The 16,251-nt window shown below is 48.5% G+C and overlaps 5 protein-coding genes across 5 annotated transcripts; 1 reads left to right on the top strand and 4 right to left on the bottom strand.

The window, feature by feature from the left end:
* Positions 1–566: 566 nt before the first annotated feature.
* On the bottom strand, positions 567–1,871 carry J7T55_000227 (uncharacterized protein; the record flags this gene model as incomplete). The annotated part of the gene is made up of 1 exon (XM_053133842.1): positions 567–1,871. One exon carries the CDS (start codon positions 1,869–1,871, stop codon positions 567–569), a length of 1,305 nt encoding a protein of 434 aa, XP_052988423.1.
* Positions 1,872–2,392: 521 nt separating this feature from the next.
* On the bottom strand, positions 2,393–4,694 carry J7T55_000226 (uncharacterized protein; the record flags this gene model as incomplete). Its single annotated transcript, XM_053133841.1, has 6 exons — positions 2,393–2,678; positions 2,794–3,747; positions 3,801–3,838; positions 3,890–4,117; positions 4,170–4,506; positions 4,558–4,694. The coding sequence occupies 6 exons, from the start codon at positions 4,692–4,694 to the stop codon at positions 2,393–2,395; spliced, it is 1,980 nt and encodes a 659-aa protein (XP_052988422.1).
* Positions 4,695–9,950: 5,256 nt separating this feature from the next.
* Positions 9,951–10,812, bottom strand: J7T55_000224 (uncharacterized protein; the record flags this gene model as incomplete). The annotated part of the gene is made up of 3 exons (XM_053133840.1): positions 9,951–10,388; positions 10,440–10,520; positions 10,564–10,812. The coding sequence occupies 3 exons, from the start codon at positions 10,810–10,812 to the stop codon at positions 9,951–9,953; spliced, it is 768 nt and encodes a 255-aa protein (XP_052988421.1).
* A 1,443-nt stretch (positions 10,813–12,255) lies between these two features.
* J7T55_000223 (uncharacterized protein) lies at positions 12,256–13,131 on the top strand (the record flags this gene model as incomplete). The annotated part of the gene is made up of 1 exon (XM_053133839.1): positions 12,256–13,131. One exon carries the CDS (start codon positions 12,256–12,258, stop codon positions 13,129–13,131), a length of 876 nt encoding a protein of 291 aa, XP_052988420.1.
* A 1,486-nt stretch (positions 13,132–14,617) lies between these two features.
* J7T55_000222 (uncharacterized protein) lies at positions 14,618–16,009 on the bottom strand (the record flags this gene model as incomplete). The annotated part of the gene is made up of 4 exons (XM_053133838.1): positions 14,618–15,395; positions 15,457–15,580; positions 15,646–15,772; positions 15,827–16,009. 4 exons carry the CDS (start codon positions 16,007–16,009, stop codon positions 14,618–14,620), a joined length of 1,212 nt encoding a protein of 403 aa, XP_052988419.1.
* Between the last annotated feature and the right edge of the window lie 242 nt (positions 16,010–16,251).

Here is a 16,251-nt window from a genome sequence, read left to right as displayed (position 1 = left end):
AACAGGTTCCAAGGGTTTCTATGATGTCCAATACGTAAAGCAAGGATTAGATGGCCGAGCCGTGCTGAGAAGCGACAGCAACGGATTGTTCCACTTCAAGACGGTTGTGCCAGTGCCGTACCCGATCCCGGACGACGGGCCAGTAGGGTATTTCTCAAAGCTGCTGAAGCGTCATCCTTATCGTCCAAGTCACATGCATTTCATGTTCAAAAAGGCGGGTTATCACCCTCTCATCACGTAAGTTTCAGCACCTACTGAATCCTCAGTGGCTCACAAATGCAGGGCATTGTACCTACGTAGCACCATAACAGAGCTTGCTTGCACAATCGGCATACGGGTTTACCGGTTATTGCCAGGTGTGAGAAGAATGCAGGTGACAGACTTGCAGAGAGATGGTTATAATTCCGATAGAGAACCCAGCATCATTCCACCCAAGCATCAATGTAAGAATGAACCGTGGTGTCACTTCCTCGGACCCTATCAAGTGAGGCTCAGCACGGTCATCATATTCTTGACTTGCTCAATGAGAGCCGAAGAGTCGAGCTTTGTCGGCATTGTTAATCAGCTCATTCATCATCGCTTAGAATACTCCTCACGCGTGCCCCCAGCCACTCCACGTTGCCCCAAAATCCCCAGCTCGCCTGAAAGCGCAGCCAATCGACTAACGCAGTCTCCCAATGCTGAACGAAGACAGCCCAGTCGTACTCCTTCCCGCTAGTCTCCTTTAGTCGTGTCCAATATCTCTTCAGTAGCACTTTCTCTCCGTGTTGCATCTTCAGCTCACGAGGAATTTGACTATCGGCTACAAGCATGCTCAACGGTATTGAGCACGTAAAGAGCTTAGCCAAGTCACAGACACCCAAACCGAGCCCGGTGTACTGGAAGTCGTAAAACGCAACTTCTGCTCCCGAAACACTAGTGAACAAGTTCTCGGATTTGACATCACCATGAATAAGTGTTTGGTACTCTCGAGTAGGCTCCCATCCCGATAGCTTCGGTTCAAGATATGCAGCCACGATCTCAGCGATGGAAACGCTTTCTCCGTTGATGTAACCAGTGATTGGCTTGCTCCATTCGGCACGAGGATTGTTTCTAAGTTTGTTGTATTCTGTTCGGCGTGTCGCAAGGTATGTGTAGCCACCGTTGAGCCAGATGGTCTTATCAGTCGCGTCTTGACCATCACGCCGAACTTCTTCGAGAGGCGGTAACACTAAAGACGAGCGCTTAAACTCTTTCGCGCGTGGCCACCAGAAGCCGTGGAATTCCGAGAGCCAGTCTAATGCTGCGTGCGCTTGAGTCACGGAGAGCACGTCGCGCTTCTCTCCTGCAACGGGGTATTGCACGAGGAGATCGCTCAACAATGTCGCTGTAATTGTTGATCCATTCTTGTTATGTTGTTTAATGCTCCCAAGACATTTAGCAACTGGAAGCGATGGGGGCATCTGTGGAGCAAGATGGCTGTAGAAAAACTGTTCAACCTGATAACTCAGGATTTTCCTGGTGTGACCTTCATCACCTGATTTGGTCGGCGGTGGAGTGACCAGTTTCAATATGTATGTCTGTAATTTTTGTGGTATAGAATTCGTCGAGTTGCTTGTCGATGTCGTACGCGATGATTCCACTGAAGAGTTTCGCGAGCTGTCCGGGGTGGCGGTGACGCGGCAGATTTCGCCATAGCCAGCCCACAATGACTGTATAGTCCTAAGCGATTGAAGCTTCAATCCATGTGAAGCAAGCAGGGACGCTGCGACTTCATCTGGCGACGGGGTTTCAGGCATGAGGACAGCAGACGAAGAGCGGCATTTGAGGCTCAATGCGACGAGGAGTACCAGTGCCGGGATCAGCAAGGAAAGTCGCAAGGGAAATCGCATTAAGCGCGGAGGAAAGATGCCAAGCAAGCACACGTAGAAAAGAGCAGCCAGATTTTCTCGCAATTTGAAAACACTCCCAACTTGAAGTAATAATAGGAGTGATGCCAGATTATTCGTACTTTGTCGAGTATCTGAATTGGATCCGCTGAGGACAGACTGTTTTAATGGTACCGGGCCCTGCAGCCACACTTCAGTAGCCACATTGGTGGCTGAAACATTCACGAATCAAAGTTTTTCCGTTCGTGGAGGCCATTAAATACGATAGGCCAGTGGGCTAACTTGTTCAAGACCCTAAGCCCCGGTCTAGCAGTTCAATAGACGAATAAGCCGTCAAATAACAACATTTGTTAATATAAAATAATAATTAAGAAACTTATTTTTCAAAATAAATAATGCATTGTTAAAGACATAATACTTTATAATTTTTTCTTTGCTTCCTTGGTTTCTTTCCAAACCTCATCTTACTATGCTCCCCCCTCATACTCCTACCCCCTCCCTCTTATTTGAAATGGCTAACGATCCTAATTAGAAAACCCTGACCCGAACTCCGCCGCCCACGTCGGACCCTGTGCCTGTTCCATGTCGCCGGGACCGATGTATGACGGCAACGCCATTACGCCCTGGCTGAGGTCCATCTGACCTAGACCGGCGTTTGCCGTGAAGCCTATCATCGTGTTGGCCGTCTCGTTAGTCGTGAACAGCGAACACAATGTGCCCCAGTCGTCCTTATCAGCGCCGATAGGGCCTGCGATGTTGTCGTCGTGATCATGATCGTAAGCCGTCACGTGGAATGCATCCATGGGATTACTGGGTGTCCAGTCTAACTCTCATACATCGTGTCTACCTTGAAGAAACCAGCCACTAACCCATGAGGCCAGATTACATGGGCACCTTGGGAGCCATCCGCCTCCAAAAATCACACCTCGTTCCTCTGCCTCCCTCCCACGTTCTGGCATCAACCTCTCTAAATGCGTTCTCCAGTCCAGGCTCAACCTTGACAGCAATCTGCCCAAGACCAAATCCAGCATCTGCTGTTGTCGCCGTCCCGCCAGTCTGGTTGAAATTGACCATCAAGTTGTTTCCCCATCTTGGCCAGTTCGACAACACGTCAGAATCAGAGTTATTCGCAACTTCGTTTGGTATATTAGGCGATCCAGTAGTGATGTAAGCACCCCACATGCTCTGCCATGCCTGAACAAACTCGGCACTTTGAGTTGCAATGGACGGGCCGAGATAGCCCGTGATATCAGATCCGTGGAGAGCAGGCGGGCTGGTGTATGTGAAGAGGTATGACGACTTCGCCGAGTTGCCAGTGTAGCCGGTTGCTATCCAGTAGGAGGGGCACTGGAATGTCACTTCCGCGTAGATGGCGTCGGCGCGTTGTTGGTTGCCAATGGCGAAAGGTGACACGTCAACCGCGGTAGGACCGCTGTCGCCTGCCGTTGCGAAACGAGGATTGGTGGTGTCCGTACCATATGCGGAGAGAGGGTACGTCTCGAGCACAGATGCGATGTCATCGTCTTCAAATCGTGGAAGGCTGGCACGCAGAAAGTCGACCAGTGCCTTCTCGGTGGTGATGTTTCTGGGTACAAAGAGAGGGCCTTCGTCTGCATTATGACTGGTCCACATGTGGTTTCCGTTCACTGCCCTCTGGTCCAGCAATTGCGTAGACGGGGCATTTTGGATGAATGATCCATCCGTGACGGGGGCAAAAGCCCATGTGCCGTATGCTGCAGCATTGGTGACGTTGATGTTCGCTCCCTGGAGAGTATCGACATTCTGACTACGAAGACAAGACAGTCTGTCAAAATCGCCTTCGCATCCGCTCAAAGTGACAAACTGCTTGTACAAGGAAGTTGGGAAGTCGTCGTCATACCTGGAATTGTTATCAGTTGAAGAGCAGCAGAACAGTCTCAGAATGTAATTTACTTGTAGTGTCTGGGGAGATAAGGCGAGGAAGCCATGCCCTAAAAAGTAATTAGATGGAACTAGCTGTATAGGCATATGAAGGGCCTCACCTTATCGAAAAGCTTGTCCCCGTCAGTACCACCATTCGCCATAGACTGCAGCATGACTGAGCCACCACCTGCAGAGACGCCATGGATAGTCACTCGTGACTTATCTCCACCAAATAGATGGATGTTCTTTTGTATCCACTCTAGAGAGAATCTCTGATCTAGTAAACCGGCATTCAAAGCCCCTTCTGTCTTCACATCTTCAGACGACAGGAACCCGAAAGCGCCGAGCTGCAAGGCATTAGACATCTTGGAAATCATATCACCCGAGTAGCTTACTCACTCTGTAGTTCATGGAGACTGCAAGAAACTCGTTTCCGTTGGCGTTAATAAATTCCGAAAGGTCATAACTCCCATCGGCCTGGCCATAGCCTCCGCCATGAATCCAGACATAGACAGGGAGCTTTCTTGCTCCCCTAGGAGCATAGACATTCAGAAATAGGCAGTCCTGGTCCTCTTCTGCTCCCAGAGGCGGCCAAGCAGGAATGTTTCCTCCTGCTGCCAATGTTTGAAGGCAGGCGGACCCAAAGGTGTCCGCTAGCACGGTCTGGCCAGTGTATTCTGGCTCAGTAGGGGCGCTGAAACGAAGGTGTCCAATCGGAGGAGCAGCGTAACGAATGCTTCTCCGAGGTTAGCTGCTAGCCAGATGTGCCTGAATCAACGAAACTCACCCTCTCCATATGTTCAAATCCGTGCTGTCATTGTAAGCACCTGTGTATCTCTCGTATCCGAGGTCAACCGTAAGTTGTCTAGGATGGGCGTAGCTAAGCAAGGCGAAACTTGCTATCAGAACTTTTTCGATGCGCATATTAGGAGCTGTTATGTTGGACTCTCCTGGCTGAACAGACTGTAAATTTTTCAATGGTTTCTTATTTCAATGAGCCGGATCTTCAATGATTTTATATTCCACCGAACCGAATGATCAAGTCTTTTCGTGTGGCATAAGCATACTGCGCGAAAACGGGATACATCGAGGAAAGCCACAAGGTTCGTCCATTCTTGGCCTACGTGGACAGTTCATGAACTCCGACCCATGCACCTAACTGGTTCTTCTTCACAAATCCGACTCGTGATTAAGAAAACCTGCATGATGTAGCACTAGTCGTTTGACACAAGACCGACTCAGCGAGGCGCATTCGATCAGGTTTCTTTACACGTGGAGGTCCAAAGCCCGGGTAGGAATGGGGCGGAAATATGATAGACATCGGGCGACTGAGATAGGAGAACTACCTGAACTGAACCTTCCCGTTGAAAGGATTCATTGCTGTGGCTAAGCAGGCCCTAGCTATCAATTTTCTTTAAGTAGAATCGAAAAACGCTGCGGTTTCGATAAAGCTTTATGTCACGTCAATGAGGAATTGGAAATCTGCAACTCATTTCACGGCACAGAAATAGAAGTCGTATGAGTTGTCAGTACTCAGCCACCCCTGCTACAGTATCAGCATATACGAGGTGGATGCTTCCGAATCTATACCTGCAGAAATTCAGGTTCACGTCAGCAAGCCACATTTTATCCTCGTGGCAGCATATGGTTGCGCTTGTCCAGTCAGATACCGATGTTGCAACTGCAAAGACGAAAATCATGCCTGAGTGAGTGTCAGGCAAACAGGTTCAAAGGCAGGGTAATAGGGCCGAAGTCAGTGTGACCAGTGGAACGTGATGATGCTGCCGGCACGCTGCTTAGCGAATGGTCCGAGCGCTTGAGTTTCTAAAACAAGCCCGATTCAATGGCCGCCGTGGGATGCATCTTGTGTCCTATATGAGATGACATCTAAACTAACGGATACGATTGCTGCGGGCACAGAGTCAGTATCCTCAGTAGCCGTTGGCATGTATTGCAGAATTGCCGTTGTGAATTTTACTAGGCTTCAATTCGTTGAGATGTTGGCACAATCGGAATGAACTTGTGACAAATAGGATGTATGCCCAGTCCGCAAGCCGGGAGGTACGCTAGATGACGAGAAGAAGGATTTACTCATTGCATCCTTTCGCGGGAAGGCCGTGTCACATGACGCCATCGACATCTGCTGATACAGACAAAGCATGGGCGTTTGCAGGCACGTGGGAGCCAAATCCTAAAGAGTGTGATGCTTATTGTAATCTTACTTCCGGATTCGAAAATACATAAACTACGTTAGAATCTAGCCCTATTTGAGAATTTATAGTCTTATGTGAGAAAGACGGTTTTTCATGTGATTAAGAATATTCGGAAAAGGTTAAGTTTCTGAAGGGGGTGCTCAAGTGGGGGGCGATACAGTATATACGTGTTGAGGAGGAAAACTGGAGCGTGGGTCCCTACAACAAGGTCAACGTCTAGGACTGCACTCATAGGGGAATATTTCAATTCGACCAACTTTTCCGAACATGGACGTCTGACTTGGGTAAAAAGAGATTTTATTTAGATAAGAGTGAGATGTGGACGAAGCGGTATTGCCGTTATTGGGCGAGAAATAACAAGGTTAACAAAGCTAGGATCCCTAAACGTGTCTTATAACGACATGCGGTAACGGAAATATTTCTCGTGGGAATCATCTCAAGCAGTATCGTTGGAGTCTTTCACTACGGTGTATCACTGCCAGCCGGCAGAGAAGCGCAAAACATAGAGACGCGATTCCAAATGAGTAAAACTGCAGCTCTGCCTGTTTGCCCCCCCCCCCCCAACGCGCGATATCAACAGACAAGAAAGCCCATAAAGCGAACTGGCTACCCTTCAATCCCTATGTTGAATAAGGTCTGAATCATGGGTACGTGTCTAATCCGCGCGGCGCCTGCTTCAATTCGTCGGGTGTGTTCTTTCCATGACTTGGACCCAAAAGTCGGAGATTGAGAACAGCCCGTAATATATTGATTTCCATGGCCTGTAAATCATCCAAAATCAATAATACTCACGATCAGTGGCGTTGCCTCAAACATGTACAAGGAAATGTCCCGAGGACAGAACCATCTGTGGCACATGAAGCAGAGGAAATCATCAGCTCACCTTTCTGGCCTCAACAGGGCCATATCAAAGTTACGAAAAGTCTGCGAGGTTAATACAGGTCAATCAAACATTGCTTTCAGAGTGGGAGCAACCTCGCCTCACCTCAAATATGATTTTACCAAGCTCTATCATGGCTACCGGTTTCCCCAAGCACTGCCACTGTCCATCTCCAAATATCAAGTCGTTGGTCCTGGTCATTGCAACCAGCTTTTCGACATCTTTCTCGAACCACCGTTCAGGTCGGAAGCTCTGAGCATCATCCCCAAATAGTGCCTTGTCGTGATGCATCGCACCGGCCGAGTAGCCAATGCAGGTACCACCGGGAATGAAGACGGATTGTCCATCGACAGTTACTGTATCTCCTCCTGGTGGAACATTTCTGCTGAATATGTTGACCACGGGTGGTCTTACCCTCATCCCTTCCCGTATCACGGCCTGCAGGTAAGGGAGTTGTCTCGCCCGCTCGTGGGAGATAATGCCTGAGGCTGATAAATGGGAGGAATCCCCGGACTGGACCGCCTCGTCGATCTCTCGTTGCAATTTCCGTTGGACACGAGGGTTGGCCATAAGGTGTAAGAACACTCCGCTGATGGCAGAGGATGTTGTATCAGAGCCGGCCAGCACCTGTTCAGCGGCCTCAGTCCGCAATTCGTCGCCGATTATCCCGTGGCGGATGAAGGATGCAAGCATGTCTGATCGGTCATCGGTGGGATCGGCGGCTCGCTGGTCGACGTAACGAAAGCATGTCGCGATCATTTTTCCAAACCCCGTCGGGTCCTTTGGGGACGGGGCAAGGAGCCTCCCAACCCATGGCACGTGGGCAAGCCAGCTCAATCCCAGGGCCATGAAAACAGAGGCCATGTAGAGTCCTTCCTCGCTTGATTTGATAAAGTCTTGGGCATCCCTGTCGCTCAACAGCATGCCAAAAGACCTACCTAGTCCCACAGAGCTGATGACGTCCAGCGTGAAGTATTGCACCTTCTTTGCGCACTCCATAGGAACAATCCGCTGCTCTGTGGATAGATACTTGGACTTAATGAGTTGCACGAATTCTTGAACTCGCGCATCGACCGCGGCTTCGAGATCATGGTTCTCTCGCCCCGAGTACTGTGCTATGATCAGCCAGGGCCCATGTAGGACAAAGGTGTCTCTCACTCCTGGCGCCATTTGCTTCCTCCTCTTTTCATGTTTGGTATTGTCGGTCTGCGTGAACACATTGTCCCGGCGGTGCTCGAAACGCAGGCCCTGGTAATACCAGTCTGACCTTTTATACCCGACCTTTCTGTTCACATGGGTCCAGAGATCAGGAGAAGAAGTAATGAGAACATTCGGCGCGACCCGAGCGATGCGTCCTTTGCGACTGTCAGTTTACGGAGAAGAATAGTAAGCTAGGATATGATCTTGTGGAGCGTCTTGCCATATTTTTCATTAACACTTTCATACCAATCGTGCAGCCTCGGGCCTATCATCTCCTTGGAGTGGAAAAAATCAGTCAGGCCTGTACCAGGAGGCCCTCTGAAATGTCGAAGGCGCCAGTATGTCAATGTCTTTTGCACAATGAGGATTAGCAAAAAGCCGAGGCCAATCAGCCACGCCGAGCTGTAATTTGGCAGCCTCAATCCCATTGCAGTCTGCACTTTCGGAGCTTGTTTTGAGTTCAACGCGAGCTTGTCAAGCGAGAGAATATGAAATTTCATGGGCATGAGGGGATTGATACATCGGCAGTGGAGTCAGATAGGATGACGTGCAGATGCAGTCGACGGAGAAGGGAGACGGCAAATAGAACCCATAAAAGAAGAGCCAAGCGCTCGTAAGCCGGATGTACACATTCTCCTCTCCCGAACCAGCCTGCTGGTTAATATACACGTGAAAACCCCGCCAAATAAGCGGACGTGCGTTTTGCACTTTGCAGGTAGCTGAAGAAGACTCCAAACATAGCCTGCCTATGGTAAGAATTTGAGTTCGGCCTGTTCTCGCCAGTAATCAATATTAGTCCACGTTATGTGTTGAGCAGCTTGGTTTGCGCCGTCGCTGCGTTGACCTGCGTTGCGTCACCAATTGAGACGGCTGCGCCTCACTAACGATAATATTGTCCACATATTCTAGCCTGCCTGAAATGATATAAGATGAAATGGCGAAGAAATAAAAATAAAAGCCTGCCTGGGCACTCATTCGTCTGCTCTGCTCCATAGCCTTGCCTGTAGTCTGTCTTAGCTCCGCTCCCCCTCCCCCCGACTCGGTCAAGCTTTTAATATATTATATACCCATGATGGCTGTCGAGTATCATTCTCATTATATTTCAACGTAGCATCTCAGATTGGGGTCAAACCTATCGTATTTCTGTATTTTACAGTAATTTAACAGTATATATCGACTCTGGACCCCAACTGCAACCCGGCATCATTTGGACCTTCCTTATTGTAACGGATGCTTTCTGTCTCGGCTTGCCAGCGCGGAAAACATAGCTTTACATCTTTTTACAAAATAGTAAATCAGACGTACATGCATGGGTTTTCCCTCCCAGTCTGCTGCTTCATGCAGTCTCTCGACCAATGAGCCCAAGCGTCTCACGCGGACTGTCACCCGACTCTGAAGCACGCAACGCTCGTGTTCTTCATCGAGAACCAATTGACCAAATTTGTGAAATGAATTTCGCGCTTTTCCAATTGTCGCCATATGCGGGATCTCCTTCGTTTCATATTTTGGCTCTGTAGTAAGGTAAGACGCGTGATACTCCTCTATGCCCGCCCTTATCACCGACTATCTCGAGGATAAGGTGCTCTGCTCCAGCGACCATCATATCGTATATGGACACGAACTTGGATTAAGCTAAATGCGAACGGCAATGGAGATGGTTATCGTAGACTTCCATCCCTTGCTTGAGGCATTCCAACATTTTAGCAGGTGGCACATGCACCTAAAACTCCCTCACCGCCATTTAGGTGCCCTTTTCTTCAGTGGCCTAGCTATAAGATGATGCACCTAGAAATCTCTGACGACTCTTAATACTGTATTACTCATTACTCATGTATACACTTTGGCCGAGTTGTCCACCATGACCTTGCGAAACAGCTCCTGGCTAAACTACCGCCGGTATGTCGCCGCCTCTCCCTTCTCGCCAAACATGAAGACCTCGCTCGACTGCCCGCTCGACACGACGTGCGGCCAGTCACTCCCGTAGACGGCCCTACTGCCGGCCGCCGCACTTGCCAGCCGCAGCGATACGCGCCGCATTTTCTCGAGGTCCTGGCCGGGGTCGAGACGCTGCGTGAGGCCAGACATCTTGGTGTATGCGGCCCCGTTCTCGATTAGGTCTATGATGGCCGTATAATTCTCAGAGCCATAGTCAGCAGCCTTGAGGTAGAAGTGGTGGTCGCCGACGAATTTGATGCCAATCTCGGCGTGGGGCCATTTCATCTGCGGAGCGAATCTGACCCATTGCTCCGCGCGGAGCTGCTCGTCTAATTTCCACCTCAGCGGTGCGATCCCCCGCGCAACTATCTCGATGTGCTGCTCCAGCGCCTCATCGCCCGTCAGTCACTTTGTCACCGCGTCCCGCCCGTGGATCCGCACCGACCGCAGGCCCTGCTCGTGCAGCGCGCGCAGCTGCGTGTCGTCGATGTTGGCGAAGTCGAGCACGACCGTCGCACGCGCCTGCCGTCTGCGCCCGTCCACTGTTGGCTTTGAATTAACGTACGCCACACTCTCGAGCACGTTCAGCCGGCCGTGTGCCTTCAGGCATCGCCATGACGAAAACGAAATTGTCGGCGGCGAGCCGTGCCAGCGCCGACTCGACGCTGGATGCCGGGGGAAAGTAGGGAGAGTCCGTCTCATAGGGATGTTTGACCGGGTCGAAGGTGTGAAGTTGCGTATCGCAGGACCCGGCCGGGAGTGGAGTAATGGTTGTGTTGCATGGCACTGCGAAGGCGATGCCTTTCATTACCATGGAATTTTTCCCTCGGTCTATTCAAAGAGAACTTACTGTTGGCTTTATGATTGAGATAACTCGCAAATGAAAGTCTGGCCGCGATCAGACAGAGCTCAGAGGCTGGATGTACTAACAACATGTTGGTGCTTGTGAGGAAGAAAACAAAGCAAGGAAGAAGCGGGGAAATATAAACCATGAAATAATCTCACCTAGCGCCGAATCTGTTTCGACACAGAGGTATTTCAAATCGATCGTCTGTCATATATTCAGTTTCTCTTTAGTCCTGATCGTATCGCATCCCTCATTGTCGGAGTGGGCCCGGGGTTTAACGCCGAGTCTATAACCTTTTTGGAAAATAGATGGTCAATTATGTCAAGGGCCTGATATTCAAAAGGTTTAAGACCGCCCCTCAGCAATATCCGAAAACTCCAGATGTCCACGACATGGCACAGCTAGCGTGCAATCAGATGAAAGAGGCTGATAGAGGGCCAATAGATGTTATCACCTTCCTTTTCTAAAAGAACTCTGAGCTTCGAGGTTAGAAAAAGGCTAAGCATCAAAGCGTGGACCCTAAACATGGATTTTATTGTATGCCGTAGCATGCCAGCACAACCAGGTAGGTGTCCAGCTTCACCTTCTTCCCGCTGAGGCTTAGAGAAAACCCAGGAGAATCTTCCGCTCGTATCTTGTGACCACATTTTAGGATTCGTGAGCGACTTCCGACCCAGCACATTTGGGAGATGTACACTATACAGCATTCGAGACCCTATAGTAGAAAAGGCGGCTATATGATTTATCACAGTTCAACAGCTGCATTTCTGTACGTATTGTTCGTATATTTACATGATCGTAATGTGATAGGGAAACCTATTTAGTGTAGATAATACAATTTCCATTCATGCTCTATCGTTACAAATGATGGCCTTCGGGTTACATTAAAGATGTTATCCAAGCCAGCACCAGTGGGGGGATAACGAGTAGACACATTGCTGATGTCAGTTTATTTAAAAGACTTTAAACGCATTAATTCCATGGGTTATAAGGGAGCCTAGCAACAGGTCATCACAGAGTCAGAGTCTTAGGGGCCAGGAGTTAGTATAGGCGAGAAGACAGAAATTACTTCCGGGGTTCATGCTTGCGCTATAGCGCTGATAACAAGAGTAACAGTACACACGATATGACCCGTGTTTGATGTCCTAAATCTCCTGTCAGGACGGGGGTGGTGATGGAAGTGGGGATTACAGTTTGCTCATCCAAGTCTGTCCGAATCCGGTGCATCCGGTGACGTGAATATCACAAGCGGGGAATTATTTGTTATCATAAATAGGCTGCCTTGGCATTAGAGACAACCTCGGCAATTTTTCTTTATTTTAAGTCAGCGATGTCCTTAATCCTTGGAAATATTTTGTTCGCTTTCTTAGTATCAGCATCTAGGACTTGAAGTCTGCCATCGACCCGATAATGGAAGACCCAATCTTGTATGAGGCTTCTGCGGATAGCAAAATTGCCTATTTGACGTTGAATCGGCCCAAACACCTCAACGCTATTAATGAGCATATGCCCTCCGCGATACGCGCTGCAGTTCGGCGGGCAAACGGTGACCCCAAAGTCCGTTGTATCGTGCTCAAAGGAGCTGGTCAAGGATTTTGTGGTGGTTATGACCTTGCCATCTCCGCCCAAAACGCGACTCGCGGCCAGAGCCAGGGCAGCCAAGACGTCAAAGATGGCTATGACCCCTTAATTGACTATTCATTCATGAGAGAATATACTGCTTGTTTCTCGGAGCTTTTCCACAGCATGAAGCCGACAATAGCACAGATTCATGGCGCCGCGGTCGCAGGGGGAAGCGACATTGCGCTATGCTGCGACCTTGTGGTAATGGCCGAAGATGCTCGCATAGGATATCCGCCATCACGGGTCTGGGGGTGTCCAACAACCGCCATGTGGACTGCACGAATTGGTCTAGAAAAGGCCAAGCGCATGTTATTTACTGGTGACCTAATCAGTGGAAAAGAAGCCGAGTCAATGGGACTTGTCTTAAAGGCAGTACCCCAATCAGACTTGGAAGAAACCGTCCGGTTGCTCACGGATAGAATCAAAACGGTGCCTATCAACCAGAACTGGATGCACAAGCAGGTGATTAATAGTTTTGCCGAAGGGCAATTACAGCAGGCCCAGCGGTTAGCAACTATCTTTGATGGAATCACACGAAATTCACCAGAGGGTATTGCATTTCAGAGGCTGGCGCAGGACAAAGGTTTCAAAGCTGCAGTGACAGCTAGGGATACGCCTGGCCGGACTGAAGAATATCGTACGAGATGGAAAAGTGCCTTATAGGTAGAGCTGTATTATTATATTGAGAATACATCGTCTGTAATGGGATCCTTCACAGCGAGTTAGGTGCTGGTCGATGGTAGCATAATTCAGCGGATTTATGACGCTATGTTCAAGTCCCGACTCGGAGTAAGTCCAGGCAAGGGGTCCACTCGGTGACTGACCACGGAAGTAGTGATTTAGTCATGGTAGAATTCATAGATCTGAAAGGAGGCCTTTACATTAATCCTTACTTCACCTGAGCGAATATCAATTGCAACTTGTCCTATCGGCTTAGTATGCCGCATCAGAACGAAAGCACCATGGAATTGTATCCCACGAGATGTGTCTGATGCAAGCTGAAGAATTCAATCACTATGTGGGTTGTGTTCTTAACTCTCAGCTTGGGGCACAAATGGGGTCACTATATCTGCTTGCGGACGGCGATGATAAGGCGGTTGCAAATACTACAACTTCCATCAATTTCCCACATTCCGTCCAATATAGGGGTTTGGAAATATTTAGTGCCGAAGCGCTATCCAGAAAGGTTTACACTTTGTATCAATGGGACTACTCTTGCAACAGAATTCGGGCCAGTGATCTTGACTGGACGTGGCAAGTAAGCGGCTAGAGAAATCTTCGTGCTGGGAAAACGAGACTAGCTTGGCACGGCTTAATGGGATTTAATGCACTTTACCGACGCCAGTTATAGCAGAGTATTATCTAATGCGTCTTGCGCCCTGAATGTATGTAAAGCTACAAGTGCTACATACAGGTAGGGACTATGATTATAAGCATTTGTGATTTGCCAACAGTATAGAAAGATAGATATAAAAGGAATTGTTAATTTATATGATTTCAAACATGGTTGAACCAATATGAAAAGCTCACTCTTCCACAAAGGCCACATTTACACTTGTTGCCAGTTTTAAAACAAATTCGTTTTTCAACTTATACAATTAACTGACACCTGCGGTATACGTTGGGCTTGAGTTGGTTTTTTTCATCAAGCCTCAGACTATATCTAATTAATCCAAACGTCACAAACTTAATAATAAAAAGGCTGAATTAGTCTGGTAATAATGTTTCTTTTAATCAACAGACAATGGCCCTAAAGATGGCCCGGATGAGACAGCAGAAACAACAAATGGCTAGCTAGCCACGCCCTGCAGGACCACTGGACACAATTTAATACTCCCTGAGCCGCAGAACAAGAACAGTGTACAAGCAACATAACAGAAACAGCACGCCATATCGATTGTTCCAGGCTTAGTCGTTGCCGGTAATACCACTAATAAATTCGATTTCGATTCCTATCTAGCACCATTTGCATCTTGGAAACGAAGCTGGAAGAATGACAAAGTGTCAATAATATACGAAATCCCTTAATCACGTAATTTGGCAGCAGGCTAGCATATATAACGCCACATGATGAGCTCTATTGAGCGCAATTGTCGCGCATTGCACCACCCCTTCAGCTGTTAAACGCAACGTGTCTGCTTGGAAAGCGCTAGAGCCCAACATCAGATACACACGCTTCAATGACACCTTCTCCATTTCCAGGAGGCATCCAGATCTTGTCAACCTTAAACCCACCAGTCTCCAGTAACTCCTTCCACTGACCCGCAGTGCGATCTAAACTTGCATGCAGACCCAACATGACCCAATCTAGACTCGCTGGGTAGAAAGAGCATTTTTCGTCTGGCAAAATGAACTCATTAATGATGACTTTGGAGTATCCTCTCTTCATACATCCGCGCAAATTCTCTAGTATCCTGAGGCAGTCCTTATCAGGCCAGCAGTGGAATATGTGACAGAAGAAGTATACCCTTGCACTTTTGATGGGTTGAGGCTGAAAGAAATCGTACTTCAATCGCTTAATCTTTGGGTCAAGGCTTCGAATATCATCGATCACAGCAGGCAGGTCTTCGAGAACGAGTTTACCCGGAGGTTGCGGGTAGCGTTCATCAAATGCAATCAGATCGTGGCCGCGGGCGCCCCCAACATCAACCAGGATCGGAGCTTCGGAGGCGGGGTCAGAACCTGTGAGGATGGTGTCCTGAATGGGAAACCATTCGACCCAGGACGGCTTATCGCCCCGGACACCTTCCATGAAGGTATTGAAATTGTCGAGAATGGCAGGCTTAGAACGCCATAGTTCAAATGATTCAAGAGAAGTCCCGTGTGAAAATTGAAACAGGCCGTTGTTGGGATCACTAGGGCAGGCCGCACCCCGAACTTCGAGGTATTGGGGAAACTTGGACAGAGAACATACGTATTGGTCCCAGCTGTCAGTTTTCAGTATATTTCTAGCACGATGACTTAGAATGCTAGAGCAGAGTGACTTACAAATGAATGTGGCCTGCTTGGATTGCGGGTTTGGCCAGCGCACAAGTGATCGGGGTGGCTCTATACTCTTCCATTCCAATCTCTTCAACAGTGCCGTTTGTAGCAAGAACACGCATTATACGGACTGTTTTTAGAATAAGTCTCCATGACCGTTTGTTTACATGAAGAAAGGCCAGTGATGGAGCTCACCTATGAGTAGCTTCTCAGCCTTGGTTTCGTCAGAAAGCTGGTGAGCCGTCTTGGGGGTGTTGCTCTCAGCTAAAATCGTGAAAATGCCTAGTTTAATCCCGATTCGGACACAGATGGACATGGTGGGCTACACTTCACTGTGAGAGTCATTACAACTATGATAATCAGGAAGGTATCTTACCAGTAGAGCCAGCTCCAAAGCAGCATCAGCTGGCTTTTGAAGGGCTGCTGTAAGCTGTTGAGATAGATAGAGCGCCTTGGTACGCAGACTCTCATTGAAGAACTCCCTTGAGCATTGCGAATTTGTATTTGCCAAGAGGCAAGATAGCTGTGAGAATATCGAGATAATTATTGCTGATGACATGGCGATCCCATGAAATGAACGAATATTTTGTGAAGAAGAGTGTTTCCAGTTCGCATGCTCAGGTTAGCTGCCCGTTTTTCAAACTTATCACTACTCCGAGCTTTAAACACCGGAACGACATTGTTTTCACACATGATCAAACTTTTTGGATCACCGGTCAAGATACTAATTGACCTTATCAGCTCATTGTACTTGAGTCAGTTCATTGACATCGGAGCTCAATAGGACTGGAACTAAAAGCT

This window comes from Diaporthe amygdali, assembly GCF_026229845.1.
Source record: "Diaporthe amygdali strain CAA958 chromosome Unknown NODE_39_length_394161_cov_64_078529, whole genome shotgun sequence".
NCBI lineage: Eukaryota > Fungi > Ascomycota > Sordariomycetes > Diaporthales > Diaporthaceae > Diaporthe > Diaporthe amygdali.
The sequence above is the reverse complement of the archived record's forward strand: the minus strand, read 5'-3'. Positions and strand labels throughout refer to the sequence as shown.